This window comes from Lissotriton vulgaris, chromosome 7 (genome assembly GCF_964263255.1).
Source record: "Lissotriton vulgaris chromosome 7, aLisVul1.2, whole genome shotgun sequence".
Taxonomy (NCBI): Eukaryota; Metazoa; Chordata; class Amphibia; order Caudata; family Salamandridae; genus Lissotriton; species Lissotriton vulgaris.
Window position 1 is genome coordinate 1,031,730,430 of NC_141695.1, and position 20,200 is coordinate 1,031,750,629.

General features: G+C 49.7%; 1 protein-coding gene across 3 annotated transcripts in view; it reads left to right on the top strand.

Moving 5' to 3' along the window:
* ANKHD1 (ankyrin repeat and KH domain containing 1) overlaps positions 1 to 20,200 on the top strand; it is a 1,478,908-nt gene that overhangs the window by 1,263,615 nt on the left and 195,093 nt on the right. For 2 of the 3 annotated variants that reach the window (XM_086931463.1, XM_086931464.1), the window contains exon 30: positions 16,751 to 16,927. The exons of the other annotated variant lie outside the window; for it this stretch is intronic. In XM_086931463.1, coding sequence (XP_086787589.1) covers positions 16,751 to 16,927 — 177 coding nt within the window. The remainder of the gene's footprint in view (positions 1 to 16,750; positions 16,928 to 20,200) is intronic. 3 annotated transcript variants of the gene reach the window in all.

Genomic DNA, 20,200 nt, shown 5'->3' on the forward strand with positions numbered 1-20,200 from the left:
ATACCTCTGCCAGGAGGGTGAGCGAAAAACCGGCACGGTCATCACACCTTCCTTATTTTTTCCCGCACAAAGTGTAACTGAGAGCCAGGGCATCCTATTTGCCCAAGGTTGTAACTCCCTTTCATCTGGGACAGTCCGTTACTCTGCCCACTTTGTATGCACCTCCGCATCCTTCCAAGGAAGAGGAGCGTCTCCACCGTCTGAACCCAAAAAGAGCGTTATCATTCTACCTTGATTGCACAAAAGAGTTCCGGGTGGATGACTAACTCGTTGTAGGATATGTAGGAGCAAAGAAGGGGCATGTAATGCTTTGGCAAAGAATCAGCCTTCTAAAGTCCTGAGGGCCCACTCACCCAGGGTGAAAGCAGCCACCACAGCCCACTAGTGTGGTGTTCCTATTTTGGCCATCTGCCAAGCTGCCTCTTGGGAATCTCTGCACACGTTTGCCAGACACTATTGCCTGGATTGTCCGGTTCACAGGGAGGGTCTGTTTGTCGCTCTGTCTTACAGTATTTCCTGGACTAAAGCTTTCCACAGTCCCACCTCTGGGGAAGGTATTGCTGAAGTATCTGTTCAAAGGTAAGGAATCTGCGGCTAGATGTCTGTCAGATGGACAAGTTACATACCTTCAGTGATGCCTTATCTGGTAGAGACATGATCTAGGTGCAGATTCCTTACCGACCACCCACCCATCCTCCACGCACTGCAGAATTGTCTTTTAGTGTTGGGGCTGTTCCCCTTCAGGGCACTAGTCTCTCTTTTTACGTACCATAGTCACTCACTTCATAGCTGCACGCTTCTGGCGTGGAAAGTCGTGAAAAGTGCTAACGTCAGCAACGGAGTGGTGGTTAAATTGACAACGTGGATGTCACGACGACGACGAACACAATGCCAACGATTTCTTGTGGAGTTGACCAACGCAATCTACCTGCACGCAGGGGTACTGCCAAGAAAAATCTTCCGGATCCAGCCTAATGCCTGGAGTTCAAAAGTAAGGAATCTGCAGCTAGATCATGTCTCTACCACATAAGGCATTACCAAAGGTAAGTAACTTGTCCATTCGTGTTAATCTGGTTATTGCTAGGTTAGTAAGGTCACATGGGAGTGGTGGAAATCTGTGGCCTCCGGAGCAGACCTTCCTCCACATCAACTTGCTAAAGTTGCTTTCGATCTACTTTGCTTTCAAAGCCATCCTGCTGTCCATGAAGCAGGACACCATCGCCATGTTGTATTGTAGCATTCAGAGCGAGATACAGTCCTTGTCTCTGTGCCATCAGACCCTGCACCTCTTGACTAGGCTGAATCATAAGGGCATCTCCTTGAATGTGCACCACAAGGTAAGCTCTATAAATGCCAGAGCGGAAAAACTCAAAGAGCAATGTCTGGCAAGTCACGAATGGCAGCTACAAATGAAAGTGGGCAGGCTGTCTTTCAGCTATACGAAGAGCCTTGGCTCGATCTTTATGCCACAGCCCATAATGCATAGTGTCAACAAGTTTGCACGTTTCTGTTTCCAAGAAGGCTGACTCGGAGACACACTTCTCCTAGAGTGGAGAACTGTACTCCTGCATGCCTTCTCACTGTTTCCTCTTGTGCCCCGAGTTCTGAAGGAATTCAGGAATGACCACAGCTAAATCAGCCTAGTGGCTCTGGATTGGACCAGTAAAGTGTGGGCACAAGCATGTCTTCTCCGATCAGACTACCGCTTCAAGAGGATCTTCCATTACAGCAGCTGGACCTGTGCAATCTGCACCCCCATTTGTGGAAATAGGGCAGTGGCAGTTGGCAGAATTTGATTTACATCCTGAACTAGTGGATGTAATTTGAGGATCCCAGGTGTCTTTCTACAAAACCGGTTTAAGCTGGATGCTTGGAAAGTATGTGGCTTGGTGTGGCATCTGTAACATGGACCAGCAGCAGGCTAAATTGTCTGATGTTGTGCTGTTTATTCTGTCTTTCATCCAGCAAGGACATTATTAAAAGTTGTTGGTCAGTCCTTTTGTCTTTCTGCATTTACCTGACCAGCCGTCTTACTTAAATGACCTGTTGTGATGCATGTTCTCAAATGTTTGGTCCACATATTTCCTCCTAGACCTTTAGTAATCCTACACTGGACCTTAATCAAGCTTTTATTTTCCTTATATGTACCCCTACTGAGCCATTGAACAGCTGTTCTCTATACCTCTTAATCCTAAAGACAGTCTTTGTTATTGCAATCACCTCAGCTTGTCACATGAGTGAGCTTCCAGTCCAACTGCCCTGTTGCATCTTCTATCTGAAAGAGACACGTTAGTGATAGATTCCTTACCTTAGAATATCCCCAGGCGTCAGACTGGATCCGGAAATTTTTGCGTAGCAATACCCCTGCGCGCTGTTAGGCGTCGTCTGCGGCTCCGCGTCCGTCGTCGGCGTCGTGAGCGCCGGGATGACGTCATCGGAGTATATAGACGGCGCCCATGCGCGCTGACGTCAGTTCTTCTTTTTTCCGCGCCAGCTAGCGCAGATCCGGAAGAAGCTCTACCCCCAGTCACTTTTTGACTGAAAACTTTTTGATCTTTTTGATCCTCTATTTCGTCGATTCTCGACTATCGGTGCCAGGGATGCCCGGGTTCAAGCCTTGCTCGAAGTGCGGCCGACTCATGTCGGTCACGGACCCCCATCGCCGGTGCCTGAAGTGCTTAGGCCTCGACCACGACGATCGAACCTGTGACGACTGCCGGGCCCTGACGTCGAAGGCTAGGCGGGAGCGGTCCCGCAAGCGTCTCGAGCTGAGGCAGTCGGCCCCGCGCCGCTCCAGGTCCCGGTCCCGGTCCCACGGGAGGTCGAGGGACAGGTCGCGAGGTCGGAGTCATCGACGCTCCGGGAGTGGTCACCGATCGTCTGGATCCAAGTCCTCAGGTAAGAGGCATGAGAGGTCGGAGCGACACCATCGGTCCTCCGACCCGCCCCGACGCTCGCTCGATGCGGCCGGGGGTTCGGGCGACACCGCCCACGCGGCTCCGCGGGAGTCGCAAGCGTCGCCGCCTGCCCCACACCTTCGGGTCCCTGGGCACGGCGCGTCGCAGGAGGAGGTCGAGAGGTACCTCATGGCCATGAGGGCCCTCCCTCCTCAGTCGGTTCCCGTGGCGCCTTCGGGCCGATCGGCTCCGTCTGGAGGTCCTTCCGGGTCGGGCGCTTCGGCCCCGACGTCGTCGGGTGCTTCGGGCCCGGCGCCGCTGGCGACTTCGGTCCCGGCGCCGCGCGACCTCGCTGGATCCGGCTCCGGATCCGGGACCTCGCCGGTCGACCTTACGACCTCACCGGCGCCGGCCCTTCAGGTGTCGTCCCCGGCAGCCGTAGTGGTTGCCGACCCCAATGCTTCCTACGGTCCGCCTCAGGCGTCGGAGGGGCGCCGCTGGGCGCCGATTCCGTCGGCCGTCGGAGAATTCTATCTCCACGAGGAGGCCCTGGCTGTTCATCCTGGTCTCCAGGAGCTGGGTGACGAGGAGCAATGGGAGGGGTCCGAGGACCCTCTGGCACGTGATTGCCAGTCACATCAGGACTGGACATATGAGCTTGGGGAGGCCAGTGGTATTGACACCTCGCCAGACACTGGATTTACATCGCCCCCGACTGTGGCTTCGGAGGCGGGTTCTGCTTACAGCGTAGTGTTGACGAAGGCAGCTAAGGCCCTCAACCTTGAGCTCCCCGTCGCGGCCGTGAGGACTAATCTCCTCACTGAGGTGCTCAAACAGCAGTCCGGCTCCGCGGAGCCCCTTCTGCCGTTCAATGAGGCCTTGTGTGACGTTCTGCTGGGCACTTGGTCCAAGCCCGCCACAGGTCCCCCTGTGGATAGGAACGTGGCCAGACGCTACCGCCCGGCACCGGGCGACCCTTGCTTTTTGTCCACCCACCCCACCCCCGAGAGCCTGGTCATCCAGGCCTCCACTTCCCAGACCGCATTCCCGACGGCCCCGCCCGATCGGGAATCCAAGAGATATGAGCAGTTCGGGAAGAAGGTCTTCTCGTCTGTGAGCCTAGGGCTCCGGTCAGTCAACACCAACTGTCTCTTGGGCCGCTACACCCACACTCTGTGGGACACGGTTGCGGAGGTGCTGCCACAATGCTCTGAGGAGGTCAGGGCTAAACTCAGCCAAACCCTTGCGGACGGCCGAGATGCGGCACGATTTTCCATCCGGTGTGGGCTGGATACCACGGACTCACTGGGCAGGGCGATGGCAACGACGGTGGCGGTTCGACGCCACGCCTGGTTGAGGTCCGCCAATTTCTCGGCCGATGTCCAGGCCACTCTCCTGGACATGCCGTTTGATGGCCGTCGCCTCTTCGGCGACAAGGCAGACCATGCGCTGGAACGTTTTAAGGACTCCAGGGCCACGGCCAAGTCCTTGGGCCTTGCGGCCCCACGCCAGCAATCGGGTGCCTTTCGCTCCTTTCGTGGCCACGGAAGGGGCGCCCCACCACGGACCGTCAGCCACGCGCCGCAGAATGTTCAGCAACGCGGTGGCGGCCGTGGGAACCGCCGTGGCGGTGGTCGGGGCCAGCGGCGAGGCCAGTCCACACCTCCCTCAGCAGCCCCCGCCTCAAAACCTTCCTAGTCCGAGTTTTCAGGCCCATGTGACGCCTGTGGGAGGCAGGGTTCGCCATCACCTCTCCCACTGGCATACAGTCACTTCGGACAGGTGGGTGCTGCAAATTGTCCGAAGGGGTTTCTCCCTCCCCTTCGAGTCTTCCCCTCCATCCATGCCACCTCAATGCCACCGTGTGTCGGGGGATCACTTGCGACTTCTGCAAGGGGAAGTTTCGGCCCTCTTGGCCAAGAGGGCCATCGAGCGCGTTCCTGGGCCAGAAGTAGGACGTGGCTGTTACTCCCACTACTTTCTGGTACCCAAGAAGGGCAAAGGGGGCCTACGCCCTATCTTGGATCTGCGGAACGTGAACGGCTTCCTCCGTACGGAGAAGTTCAAGATGCTCACTTTGGCTCAGGTCCTGGCTGCCCTGGACCCAGGAGACTGGATGGTAGCGTTGGACTTGCAGGACGCCTATTTCCACATCCCCGTCCTGCCGGCCCACCGGCGTTACCTGCGGTTCACGGTAGGCCACGAGCACTTTCAGTTTACCGTGCTCCCCTTCGGCCTTACCAGCGCCCCACGGGTGTTCACGAAGGTGATGGCGGTGGTCGCAGCCCATCTGCGCAGGCAAGGGGTGTCAGTCTTCCCCTACCTCGACGACTGGTTGTTGAAGGCGGGCTCGCCCCAGACAGTCGTCAGCCACCTCCAGACTACGGCCGACCTCCTGCACTTGCTGGGGTTCTCCATCAATGTGCCGAAGTCACACCTGTGTCCCTCTCAGAAGCTCCTTTTCATCGGAGCGGTTCTCGACTCGGCGCAGTTTCGGGTTTACCCACCCGAGCAGCGGGTTCGGGATATTCAGGCTCTGATTCCTGTCTTCGGGCCGTTATCCCGGGTCTCGGTCAGGTTGACGCTGCGGCTTCTGGGACTGATGGCCTCCTGCATCCTTCTGGTGCGTCACGCCAGGTGGCGGATGCGGGCTCTGCAGTGGGACCTGAAGTTTCAGTGGGCCCAGCATCAGGGCAACCTGTCCGATCATGTCCTGATCTCGGAGGGCACTGCGAGACAACTGCAGTGGTGGCTCACGGACCGCGACTGGGTCAGTGGCAGACCCCTCTCTCTACCCCAGCCGGAGCACGTAGTTGTGACGGACGCGTCCCTCCAGGGCTGGGGAGGCCACATGGGAGAGGCGGAGATCAGAGGCCTCTGGTCTCCGGCGGAGTCCCGGCTCCACATCAACCTTCTGGAGCTGCGGGCGATTCGTCTTGCACTGAAGGCATTCCTCCCCTCTGTCAGGGGGAGCGTGGTGCAAGTGTTCACCGACAACACCACCGCCATGTGGTACTGCAACAAACAGGGCGGTGTGGGGTCGTGGACCCTTTGCCAGGAGGCTCTGCGCCTCTGGCAGTGGCTGGAACATCAGGGCGTGACTCTGGTGGTTCAACACCTGGCAGGTTCTCTGAATGCCAGGGCGGACGAACTCAGCCGCCGGTGCATGATGGATCACGAATGGCGTCTGAACTCGGACGTGGCGCAAGGTCTCTTTCGACAGTGGGGAGAGCCTTGGTTAGATCTATTCGCCACAGAAGAGAACGCGCAATGTCAGCAGTTCTGCGCGTTGGAGTTTCCAAGGCGGCACTCGCTCGGAGACGCTTTTCGTCGCGAGTGGAGCTGCGGCCTGTTGTACGCCTTTCCGCCTATACCACTTCTGCCCAGAGTGCTGAAGAAGATCAAGCGCGACCGGGCCCAGGTTATCCTTGTGGCTCCGGACTGGGCTCGAAGATACTGGTATCCCGAGCTACTCAGCATGTCAGTCGATCCCCCGATTCGTCTGCCTCTTCGGGAGGACCTTCTGTCGCAGCAGCAGGGGACGGTCCTGCACCCGAACCTGTCCAGTCTCCACCTACAAGCTTGGAGATTGAGCGGCGGCAGTTGAGGCCATTTGACTTGCCTCCCGAAGTCTGTGACATCATTCTGGCAGCCAGGCGTCCCTCCACTAAGTCGGTATACGCCTGCCGGTGGAATAGATTTGTGGCATGGTGCGCAGCAAAGGCTGTGGATCCCCTCTCTGCACCCCTTTCGGAAGTGCTGCTCTTTCTTCTTTCCCTTGCCCAGCAGGGCTCTGCTCTGGGCACTCTTAAAGGGTATCTCTCTGCTCTTTCAGCCTTCTTGAGGCTACCTGATCAGCCTTCTTTGTTCAAGTCCCCTATAGTGAGTAGATTTCTGAAGGGCATCACACACATGTTCCCTCCTGTTCCCTTCGTGATGCCCCAGTGGGACTTGAACCTTGTTCTCACCTATCTGATGTGCGCTCCCTTTGAGCCACTTCATAACTGTCCTCTTCGCCTCCTTACGCTGAAGACGGCCTTCCTGGTTGCCATCACCTCTGCCAGGAGAGTGAGTGAGCTCCAGGCTCTTTCTTCTTCTCCGCCTTTCCTGTCTGTTCACCCTGATAAGGTGGTGTTGCGTACACGACCTTCCTTTCTGCCCAAGGTTGTCACGGCCTTCCACATCGGGCAGTCCATCACCTTGCCCACCTTCTTTCCGCCTCCGCATCCCTCGAAAGAGGAGGAGAGGCTCCACCGTCTGGATCCAAAACGTGCGCTCTCCTACTACTTGGACCGCACTCGCCAATTCCGGGTGGATGACCAACTCTTCGTTGGTTACGTGGGCGCGAAGAAGGGAAAGGCTGTCCACAAGAGGACCATCTCCAGGTGGATCATCTTGTGCATCCAAGCATGCTACTCCATGGCGAGGAAGGAGCCCCCGGCTGGATTGCGGGCTCACTCCACTCGGGCCACGGCAACGACAACTGCCCTGGGCCGCGGTGTCCCCCTGCAGGACATCTGTCAGGCAGCCACGTGGGCCTCGCTGCACACGTTCGCAAGACACTACTGCCTGGACAGTCAAGTCCGGAGGGATGGCTTCTTTGGCCGTTCCGTCCTCCAGGACTTTCTGGTGTGATATTGGTTCGCAGACCCACCACCACGGGGTTGGTATTGCTGGGGTATCTATTCTAAGGTAAGGAATCTATCACTAACGTGTCTCTTTCAGATGCACAAGTTACTACTTGTGTAACGATATATCTGTAAGAGACATTAGTTAGTGATAGATTCCTTACCGCCCTCCCATCCTCCCCGTTCTGCGAACCGATATTTAGGGTTAAGGTCACCCCCTTTCAGGGCCCTAGTTTCATGGCACCAGTGTTAGTTCTATCATGGCTCTGCGTATCTGGCGCGGAAAAGCTGTGTTATCAGAACTGACGTCAGCGCGCATGGGCGCCGTCTATATACTCCGATGACGTCATCCCGGCGCTCACGACGCCGACGACGGACGCGGAGCCGCAGACGACGCCTAACAGCGCGCAGGGGTATTGCTACGCAAAAATTTCCGGATCCAGTCTGACGCCTGGGGATATTCTAAGGTAAGGAATCTATCACTAACTAATGTCTCTTACAGATATATCGTTACACAAGTAGTAACTTGTGCTTTAGGAGAAACTGGTGTTGAGAACTAGAGCGTGCTTGCTACCTAAAGTCATAAATTCCTTTCAAGTTGGGCAGGTCATCACTCTCATGAGGTCCTTTGCCCGCCCTGACCCCTCAAGACAAGAAGAGACTCTATTGTTTGAACCTTAACCCCTTCCCAGCTCATGACGAGCTCAGCTCGTCATGAGGCACAGTTGAGCTGTGCTGATGACGAGCTGAGCTCGTCATAAATAAAGAAGAATAGCAATTTCCAGCACAGGATGGGAATTGCCTTAGCAGCCAAGGTGTTAAAAAAAGCTCAGCTTTTTCATCTATTGGACTAAAGACCATCAGGTGGACGATTAGCTGGTTGTCATTCTTTTTGGCATCGACAGGCGAAGTAGTCTAGTAGAGGACTTTGCCCAGGAGGATCATCCTCTGCATTTACATCCACTATGAGATAGCCAAGAACCAGCCTCTACAAAGGTTGAAGGATCATTCCACCAAAGCCAAGATTGCTACCACCATGTTGGCATGCAGATCGCCTGTCCTGGATATTTGTCGGGCGCACCGTAGGCTTATAGACTTCTAGCAGCAGATTTCTCACTTTTTTCAATATGCCCCAGGCATCAGACTGGATCTTGAAACTACTCTGTAGTCCTTCTACATGTTGGTAGGTTGCGCAGTCCAGCTTTCCACTGATATCATTCCATTTTGGAAATGACATGCGGAGCCTATACAGCCGCTACTCTCTCACGCTGACATCCGTTCCTTTCTTTCAGCACCTCCTGACATGGATCTGAGCTCAATATCTTTCACAAAGACTCTTTACATTGATATTTCATCCAAATGTCTACAGTGTGCAAGGGATGACTCCCTCTGAAAATACAGGTTTTAGGCCCTGTAGTTACTGTTGCAAGCAAATGTATACTGAGAGATCCCCGTCAAGTGTGCCTGTGGTTTTACTGTAAGGGGTAAAGACAAGTGGCTACGTGCCTGTGGTCGGTCCACAATTCCAAGGCGTGAAGGTCTGCGCATCGATAAACCCAAAGTCCATCCATGACAACGAGGCAAATTTTTACACTGCCAAGCATAAGAAGACTTCTTGCCGAAACCGCTCTGAGTTGTGGTCCAAGGTTTGGTTCCGATCCAGGAGTTGCTCAAGCTGCTAGTGAGGCTGATGTTCACTGAGTCCAGTACGTCTTAAAAGAAACATAAGAAATCAAAGCAGAACTCAGCCCTCTTCGCCACTCGCATTTGCTGAGCAGGGGCAGGAGCATGGATCTAGAACTTGCTCTGGGAATCAGCCGACTTCAGAGAATGTTCCTCAACTGTTTCGGGCACAACCAGAGTTTCCGGAGCAATTTGGCACTCCGCAGCAGATCAAAGAGGTCTGCTCAGCCCTGTGCAGGCTGTTTGGCTTCTTGCCCACTAATTCTGAAGTGTCTTTGGGCCTCAAGGAGGCGAGAGGCCTTCCACCTGCAGTGCTGCCTGCAGGTTAACCCTCAGCACCAGCTGGATCCTCTGAGGCTGTTACGATGTCTCTGTCCTCAGTCCACACCCTACCTCAAGTGCTGCAGTCCATGCTGGTGCCCAGGATTTTAGCGCCAGTATCAAATACAGCAAATCCAGGTAAGGAGCTACCTATAGTAGTGTCCCACTCCGAGACTGCGTCAGTCCAACTTCAACCGCTGCCACGCTCGGTAAACAGTTGAGGTGCCACTTATTTTCCATATGTTAGACCACACACCCTGCATTCACTTTTTGCGCAGACTCGGACAATGATTATGATGAGTGATGAGTTTGCTCAGCCCTATGAAGATGATCATAGGTAAGATGATACCTGCCCTGAAATGGGACTTCTCTCATCCCCCTATACCAGACACAGAAGTGGCAATGCTTAGAGCAGCTGAAGTCCTTGACCTCTAGCTATCCACCTTGGAGTTAGACGAACTTATTGACTGAAATTCTCCAGACAGGACAAACCTATACCGAACCCCTCTTGCCATTTAACAAGGCGTTAACATACACCTTATTAGAGTCATGAGCCAAACCTTGCTCTGGTTCCCCAGTCAAATGCCAAATTGTGCAACACCATCGCCCTGCCCTTGGCAAGCCCACTTTCCTATATCAGCACCTCTCCTCTGAAAGTCTGGTTGTGCAAGTAAGACCGATCCCAATGCATTCCCAGCTACTTCCCTAGACTGAGTTAAAACATGTTGAAATTGTTGGCAAACGAGTATTTTCATGCACCAACTTAGGGATCAAATCCATAAATGCTAGTTACCTGCACGGGTGCAATTCACACACCCTTTGTGGCTCTGTGGCTCAAGTCCTCCCAATTGTCCTCAAACATTTTTCAACTTGTCCTTGCCCAAGCCATTCAGGATGGCCAGGCTGCTGCCAAGTTCACAATTAGTTGTGGATTGGACACCACTGATTTAATCGGCACCAGTATTGCCATTTGCTGCCACACCCGGCTGAGGTTCATACGTTTTTCAGTCTATTTCCTGTTGTCCCTTATGGACATGCTGTTCATGCTGGGACACACCTGTTTGGGGACAAGACGGACTCCTGCAGTTCAAGGACAGCAGGTCAATGAGAGCAGGGCATAGTACATTCTTTGAGCTGATCTGTCCAACCCCGCCAGCTGCATCAATCAATCGGGTTTATAAAGCGCTCTACTCACCCGTGAGGGTCTCAAGGTGCTAGGGGAGAGAGTGGGGGGGTAGGCAGCTCCAGATTAGTCGAAGAGCAAGTCTTGAGGTCCTTCCTGAAGATGTGCAGGTTAGGGGATCGTCTGATGCTGACCAGGAGTTCGTTCCAGGTTTCGGCTGCGAGGTAGGAGAAGGCCCTTCCTCCTGTTCAGCAAAGGGGAGTCCCGGCGCTTTCAGCAAAGAGGTATAACAAACACAACAACCTGAAACCGTGATGACCAACTTACCCCCGGAACTAAACTAAAGGAAAGAGAAAAGTTTTAATAGCTTTCCTAAAGACAAGCGGACACTCTGCTCAGGCAGGGAATTCCATACCCTAGCTGCAAGGCAGCGAAAGGACCGCCCTGCCGATGCGGGGTGTCTCTGCTAGGGCGAGATCGGCATATCGGAGAGTTCTTTTGGGTGTATGGAAACTGACTCTCGTTTAGGTATTCAAGTCCGATGTTGTAGATGGATTTGTAGGTGTGGGTGAGAAGCTTGTAGGTTATTCTCTTCTCGACCGAGAACCAGTGAAGGTCTCAAAGGTGTTGTCATGCATTCGTGCCGTGGGGTCCGATGACGAGCCTGGCCGCTGCGTTCTGGATGGTTTGGAGCTTGTGTAGCAGGGTCCTGTTGACGCTGGCGTATAGGGCGTTTCCGTAGTCCCGCCTGCTGGTTATGAGTGTGTGGGTGACCGTTTTTCTGTGTTCGGGGAGGGGGGGTCCATTTGAAGGTCTTTCGGAGGATGCAGAGGCAGTTGAAGCTGGTGGAGGCAAATGTGTTGAACTGGCGTGTCCTGGTGAGGGAGGAGTCCTGGATGATGCCGAAGTTCTGAGCGTGGTCTGTCGGGGTGGGAGGATCACTGAGGGCCACCACGTGTCGTCCCCAGGCGGAGGTCGAGGGTCCCAGGATGAGGATTTCAGTCTTCTCAGTTGTTGAGCTTCAGGCAGCTTTCCTTGATCCATTTTGCGACCTCCCTCATTCCTTCCTGGAAGCTGAGCCTGGTGTCTTTGGGATCCTTCGTGAGGGAGAGGATGAGTTTGGTGTCGTCGGCGTAAGATACTATGTGGCGCCCGTGCTGTCTGACAATGGCGGCGGGGCCATGTAGATGTTGAAGAGCTTGGGACTGAGTGATGATCCCTGTGGTACTCCGCAGTTGATCTCTGTGGGTTCGGAGATGAAAGGGGGAGTCTGATCCTCTGGATTCGGTTGGAGAGAAAAGAGCTGATCCAGTTGAGAGAGGTTCCTTGTATCCCAGCCGTACAGTCTGGCTGTGAGGGTGTGGTGTGAGACGGTGTCGAAAGCCGCTGAGAGGTCTAGTAGGTTGAGGGTTGCGGTGTGTCCCTAGTAGAGTAGCATGCGGATGTCGTCAATGGCTGCGAGGAGGGCGGTCTCGGTGCTGTGATTGCTGCAAAATCTGGACTGGGAGGTGTCTAGGATGGAGTGCTCTTAGATAAATGTGGTCAGCTGGGCATTTACACCCTTTCTGCGACTTTAGTGGCAAAGGGGAGCAGGGAGATAGGCCATTAGTTCTTCAGCCGGGGTCGACCGTGGGCTTCTTGAGGAGGGGCTTGACTTCTGCCTTCTTCCAGGCAGGAAATGTGCCGGCTTGGGGGGAGGTGTTGATGGTCCGTCCTAGTTCGGGGGCGATGGAGGTGGCGCATGAGCATCAGCTGCATCAGCCTAATGCTCTTTTCGTGGTTTCGGCAGAGGTGCCCCATTCTGCCCTTCAATCCAACCCGTGCATGGCCTCCTGCAGCTTCACGGTTGCGGTCGTGATGTCCTTCTGTGTCTGTGGCCAAGTTCAACCAGCCACCCAGTCCACTACCTTCCCTGCAGCTCCACCTGCAATATCATCTTTAGCAGACCTTTAGTGGAGCACAGCCATCAGGTGGGTCTGGCGGTGGGAGTCCTGCAAATTGTTTGGTAAGACTATGCCCTCCCCTTTCTTACTGCACTGCCACACCTTCCATTGTTTCTCCAACGACTGACTATCAGCTCCCCTTTTTGTGGCAGGATGTGCAAGCCTTTTTTGCCAAAGGGATTATCGAGAAGGTGCTGTCGTAAGAAGAATGTAGTTGTTGCTCCCGCTATTTCCCGCTATTTCCTTGTGCCCAAAAAGGATGGAAGCCTCTGGCCTATTTTAGACCTACGCCCTCTCAAAACTTTTCTCTCGGAGGAGAAATTAATAATGCTCACACTAGCTGAGTTCTTGTCTTCCCTAGACCCTGGAGACTGGATGGTTGCATTGGTCCTGCCTGACACCATACTTCCATATACCCATCCTCCTGGCCCACTGACATTATCTACAGTTCATGGTGAACCAGGAGCATTTTCATTTTGCTCTGCTCCCCTTTGGTCCCACCAGTACCTTTCGGGTGTTCACGAAAGTGATGATGGTGGTGCCAGCACACCTTTGGAGGTCAGGGTTTCCAGTCATCCCCTACCTAAACAACTGACTGTTGAAGGCGGGCTCGTCCCTGGCAATTATTAACCACCTCCAGACTACAGCAAACCTATCATCTTTTGGGTTTTATGTCTAAAGTGCTGCAGTCACACCTGACTCCTAAGATGCTACCATTCATCACATACATTCTTGTCATGGTTTCGTTTCATGACTTCTCCGTTAGGAAAGAGTCCAGAACATTGAGGCTATGATCTCGATCTTTAATCCTAGGCCCTGGATTTCAGTGAGGTTAACTGTGGTTGATTAGACTGGTGACGTCCTGTCCTCCTGTTGGTTGAGCACGCCAGGTTGCATGTGCAGGTTTTGCATTGAGATCTGAAGTCTTAGTAGTCCCAACATTGAGGGGACCTCTCTGACCACGTTCATAATTCAGAGGAGACCGCAAAGGATCTACAGTAGTGGTTGCTGGACCGCGATGGGGTCAGTGGTCGAACCCTCTAGGCCCCTCCCCACCCAGGGCTCAGTGGTGAGTGATGCATCACTTCTGGGCTGGAGTGGTCATCTGGAAGAGGGGGAGATCATAGGCCTCTGGCCTCCGGCAGAGTCCTGACTCAAAGTCAACCTTCTGGGGATAAGAGTTATCCACTTGGCATTGAAAGCCATCCATTCATAAAGGTGAAGGCTTGTTGCAGTGCGATAAACAGGGCAGGGTGGGGTAACCGACTCTGTGCAGGAGGCCTTGCACTTCTGGAATTGGCTCCCCACCAAGGAATTTTCCTAGTGATAAGCCATCTGGCAGGATAATTAAATGCCAGAGTGAATGAGCTCAGCTGTTGATGCATAGTGGATCACAATTGCCAGTTACACCCAGAGGTGGCTCAAGGTCTCTTCTGAAATTTGGGATGAACGTTGGCTCTATCTGTTCCCCACTGCAGAGAAAACGCAATGTCAGCACTTCTGCTCGTTGGAGTTTCCAAAGCATCTTTCGCTATGTGACTCGTTCTGGCTTGAGTGTAATTTGGGACTCCTGTACACCTTCCTGCCACTCCAGCCTCGAGCCCTGAAGATCAGGAACAACCAGCCCAAGTCATCCTGTTGGACAGGATTGGGCATGGAAAATATGGTATCCAGAACACCTGGGCTTGAGTATCTGTCCTCTGGTCAGGCTTCCCCTTTGGGACGATCTGCTGTTGCAGCAGCACGACAGGATACTGCACCCGGGCCTTCACAATTTCCACCTTCATGAATGGAGATTGAGCAGTTACAGCTAAGCACTTTTGACCATTCTTTTTAGGTGATTGATGTCATCTCAGCAGCCTATTGTCCCTTGACAAAAACTGCATACGCCTGTAGTTGGTTTGGGACAAATTTGTGGCTTGGTGCAGTAATCAGCAGACTGACCCCCCTGAGGCCAAATTATCTGACGTTTTGTTATTTGCTTTGCCCCTAGCCCAGCAAGGCCTTGCTATGGGTTTCTTTTATTTCTTTAGTCTTTTTTGCAGTTGCCAGATCAGCCTTCTTTGTTCAGATTATCTGTTGTTAGATTTTTGAAAGGGTTTCAACATTTGTTTCTTCCCTCTCCTTTTGCCATGTCGCAGTGGAACCATAGCTTGGTGCTCACTTTTCTATGTGCACGCCATATAGCCACTTCACGGCTCTTTTACAGCTCCTCACGCTCAAGACAGTGATGCGTGTGAGTGAGCTTCAAGCTGTCAACCCACTGTACACCACCTTCTATCCAGTCAAACTGGTTCTGCAGACTGTCGTCCTTTCTGCCAAAAGTTGTGAACACAGTTCCACTTACGTCAAACCATCACCCTGCTGACATTCTATGCTACGCCTCACCCCTTCTTTGGAGGAGAGACGCCATTTCTTGGACGCCAAGAAAGCACTGAGCGTCTACATAGATAGTACCAAATACCATTGGGTGGACAGTTAGGTCTTTGTGGGGTTTCTGGCGCCTGTGGATAATCTACTGGTGAGGAACCTGCGGGTAGATAGTGCCCATCAGAAAGAGTGTTACAAAAGGTAACTTATTAGAATGTGTATTCCTTGTTAGAATCTATTTTAGCTATTTGGCAGGTCTCATCACCTCTCCCTCATACTCTTCTTTGTTGTGTTCTAGCTTCTATGGGATTCTTTCTTACATGGAGGTATCTTTGAATCCTTCACTAAAAGTCCCAAACCCTTTTTTTGAGAAAAAAAGTCTGATTGATACTTTTTTCTTTCCTCTACTTCTTGCTGTTAATCATTTTGAATATTTGGCAGGGTTTCTTATAATTCTGTATTTGTTCCGTGTATCTAGCTAGTATAATGAAAATAAGACCGAATATTAGCTGTAAGCAGTGTCTTCACAGGATTTGTATTACTTCTAGTGATGAAACCTGTCTGCTCACGAATTGATTTCACTGAGGTATTTTACTTAGGGTTTTAAACACTTTCCTGGTCCAGTCTTACTTAGAACAATATGTCTAGATTGCAGAAAGAAAAATCCTTCAAAATAAAAACCTTACCAAATGGTAAATAACTCGAAGGAATGTTAACGCACTTATTCATCTGATGCTATATTCAACCCCATAACAGCAATTTCCTTCCTTGTGATAAATGTCCTTGTCGAGCATGTTCACTTACTCCTCCTTTGGCACCACTCTTCTCAGCCACCTTTTGCCTAGTATATCAATGGGCTCTTGCCCCTTCCGTTCCTCTCAACAGCTTAGCCTTTATCTCTTGTATTTCTCCTTTTCTCGACTATTTCTAATATTTTCCTTATGTTCCATGACATCGCCAAAATATTATGCTTGAGTCTACTCACCCATGATCCCTTTTAGGTCAATCGGATAATATTTTTCACATAGTCCTCTTCTCTTGCCCCCATTCTTTCTTTTTGCCTGTACTTTTATTGACTTTCTGCGCAGAAAACTCCTTTGCCAAACCTAAAAGTAAATAAATTGACAGTAAGTCTGAAATAAGTATTTGGTATTGGTGATGAAAAGATATGTTCACAATCTTGAGTGGAATTTTATCTTGTTCTGTTATCTTTAATGTTAAAAAGTCTTTATTTGTGTCCACTGATAGGGTTTGTTTTTTATATCTGTGATTGACGAAAATAAGTGTACGTGAGCACGCATTCTGTTTCATGCTACTCTGCATCTACCTCTTTATTCGCTTCTGCTTTGTTAGGAACCAAAAAGGCTTAGGATGTGAAGGATTATTACCCTGTTGTAAAATATATATATATATATATATATATATATATATATATATATTTTACTATATTATCTTTCATTAAGAATCTGCTTCGGGCTAGGTGGTGTTATATGCATCCTTGTTCACTATTGTCTGAACTGAGGATGATGTACAAAGCAGCAAGATTATTTAGTAGCATGAAAGTGTTCACAAGGTCTAGATTCTTAGATATTTCATTGTGTATATTCAAATTTCTTAGTCATCTGGAGTGTTTTATGAGTAAGTATTTTTTAATAATTAAACCCATTCCCAAGTTGTGAGCAATCCATAGTTGAAGCTATACTTAACTTTCACATTGTAAATTGTTTTCATTACTTGCACTTTTTCTAAAGATATAATTTATTAATATGATAACTTTACTGTTAGTGTTGCCCAGCTTAGATATTTCTGGAAGCTGTACTACTCCTCCTTCACATCCCATAAGTTTTTCATCAAACATACAAGGAACTCAAGTGTTTCTTCAAGGACCAGCAACTGGTGGGACTCCTGGCTTTAATAGACAACATTTTTCACCACATCCGTGGACAAATTCATCAAGTTCATGTATGTAACATCACTTTTACCAGACTCTATAATGTAGTGCTGGAGGATAGCTCTTTGAACCTAAACGTTTGCTGTTTGTTATATTTTAATATTTATTCCGATTGGCTAGCTGTCATGACAAAACATATTTTTCTAATTTGGGTTCATAGCGTTTGTTCTCTAAATTAAATTCTAAACATGTTAAAGTTTGTATTATGTCCTAATTGACAGAAATTTAATAACAAAATGATGCACAAAATGTACGTTCAAGCAGGAATTACTAAGGTTGTTTGTTGTTTTAATGTACAGCTGTTGTGGCACTTTAACATAATGAGGTGTTTTCTCTGGCAAAATCCCTTTTGTGAGAAGTTTCCTTAATTGGTTCTAACTGTAACCTTTCTCATAGTACTGTCTCTTAATTTGTTCAGTTTCTGCTTTCTGTTCAAGGGAGAACAAGTGGTGTTTCTTTCTATATTAGGTCTTGTTTACTGAAAACGGAATGTTTCTTATAAATCTATTTCATCCAGTATATATACTTAGTGTGGGCTTTGAATCCTTTCCTTGCTCATGGATCAGTGGATTTCTTGTCTTCTGACGTATTTCCTTATTCTTTTGTTAGGCCAGCACAATGAGCATTTGTCTCACTGATTTTTTGAGTGGATGAGTTGGTCTTTCACAGCTCGTATCAGGACCTTGTACTGCAGCACATAAGGGACTATCATCATTCCTTAGCTCGCCCATCTTGTTTTCTGTACTCATTGTTTTCCCAACCACCACCACTTCACAAGTACACACCCTGACCGAACCCCCCACTCCTATCTCCTTCTCCCAACAACCCCCACCAACCAAACTCAGCCTTCTCCCGCAACACTCAGTCACTTGCCTCGCTGATCATTCATCACTATTTTAGCAAGCAGCCACATTAGAAAGGTTTTCCGATGTGCCCACATGAGTTGTTTCTTAAAGCAAAATAAATGTCATCGTGGCCTCCGTGACTGCATACACATTGCTTCCTTCTGGGGACAACCCCAAGCTTTCTCAAAGCCATTCGGTCTGCACCTGGTTAAAATGGTTTGTGATCTATTCGTTTGTTACTTCTATCAGTCCTAAAGTCATTGCCGATTTTTGTGTCAGGTTGGAGCACACATGCTCTTTGCTTGTGGTGTTACAGGTTTTTGCTTGATCACTCGGCATATTTGGGTTTTACTTAGCATCTTCAAAAGGGCTCCTAATTGCAGGACATTTCAGAAATTAATAGATCCCACTGCAGGCAGTTCCCCTTTGCAAAGTTGCTATTGTGTGTTACTTTGATTTGAAGCAGATATTCATCGTACTAAACAAACCACTAACCTTTTTTTTTAATGACACGAGTGTTGCAGGTGCAGTTTCATCTGCCTTCTCTTTAGCTTTCTACAGAACAACACATCAGTATACTAATTAATGTCATAATTGGTAGCCTTGACCTTTAGTGCAGGTGTCTGGCCTTTAATGCCTCGGTGGTGTTCTTTAGGGGAAAGGTGCAGAGGTGCTGGGTGTTCGAGCCTTTGTGTAGCATGAGTGTTTTAATGTGGCCCCGTTTTCATGCAACCCACACTAAAAGACCTGTAACAGATGGAGGTGAGGAAAAGGAGAGGGAGAAAAGCTAATAGTGAGGGAAGGCATGTGAAAGGGAGAAAGAAGAAATTGTAAGGTAGGAGTAAAATTAAAAGAAATGGTCTGGAGGAAAGAGGAGTGTAGATGTGCCAAGTGTAGTGCACAGTGGCAGAGTACTTGAGGTATTTGAACCATTTTAAAACCCAGCTCTAGGAGACATTGAAGCACCCTATAGTTAACTCCTTCCAGAGAGGGTATTGTCCCATAGTCCATCTTACAATCATCTCTATCAGCGGATTTAGAGAAGGGGAAAATAGAGAGGCCAACATAGATAGAAAAGTCGGTTCCTCAAAAGCATTTAGCATCCTTATGAAACGTAACACAGAAGCAAACAAAATGGATTTTTTTTTCAAAAACATATGCATTTGAATGATAAAAAAAAGTAGAAACTTACCTTAAAAACATTTACTTTACTGGAAAATATTTTTTAATTTGGTGTAGAAATTAGCAACTAAATAAACATAATTAAAAAAAAATTATCCTGCATGATAAAACGTGAGGCAAAAAGTAAAAAAAAGTCTCTCATTCAACTGAAGAAAAGGCTGCAGAACTTCAAGCGTCTTTTAAAAAATGTTTTTATTAAATATGTCATTTGGAATTAAATCGGTGCATGAATAGAAATACATATCCACCAGCGCATAAAAATATTGACAGGTAGCATCTTTTATCACTGGTTGCTCTCCCTTATACTGCTTCATTTCTCAAATCTTCATATTTGCCATGTTTCTTTTACGTATCAGCAACTGTAAAAAATAGAATACAGACTTTAAGTTTGGGTGACTAAGTATAAGGGAGATGTGCCCACTGTGAATGAGATGGATGAAACCATTAAGCTCACCCCGTCGATCTGCCAATTATTTTTTTTTAACCACCTTTAATGAGATTTATGCAATATGGTACATGAGATGTAATCATCAATAAGCTATGTCAGCACTAGTATTTCAGTATCTTCTAGCATGACTCGATGCATACAAACATGCGTACATAATGTGATAGCAGTACAGATTTTAAGGAAAAAAACAACTAAACCAACCCATGAGCCTTGAATAAAGCATAAATGTCGCGCAGTGGTGGTACATTGTCTGCCTGCTGCCCATCCGCAGCATCGAAGGGGAATACAACGTTGCGAGGTATGTAGTGCAGCGGCGCCTCATGTGACTTGGGTATGTGTGATGGGGGTAATGGCGAGTTGGGGAGTTTGGGGTCAGCTGGAAAGGAGGGAATGTAGGGCCCGCTAGTAGGGGTATTCTCGATAGCCAGCTGTTCAATGTGTCTTGCTAATTTTGATCAGTGTCGCTGTCCGGTGTGCAATGACATGCATACAATAGGTCGCCCTATATAGCCACAAAAGGTTTTTTTTTTCGTAATCCCTAAGCCTCCTCTCTGTGTAGCACCGTGGCCTCAGCCCTGCCACATATAATTGCCATCGCTTGCCAGTTTATCTCGCTTGGAAGTACACTTGCCTTACAGTGCATTGTGATCTTACGTCATGCCATTAACAATGTTGGCTCAGTAAAGCTAGTAGAGCCCCTAAGCTTTCAGACGTTTATGCAGCCCTAACAGACTGCTGGATGCATTGTTCAGTTCTGTATGACCTATTACTCTTTCAATAAGAGTCTGTGACCTCCCAACAAAGGGCTC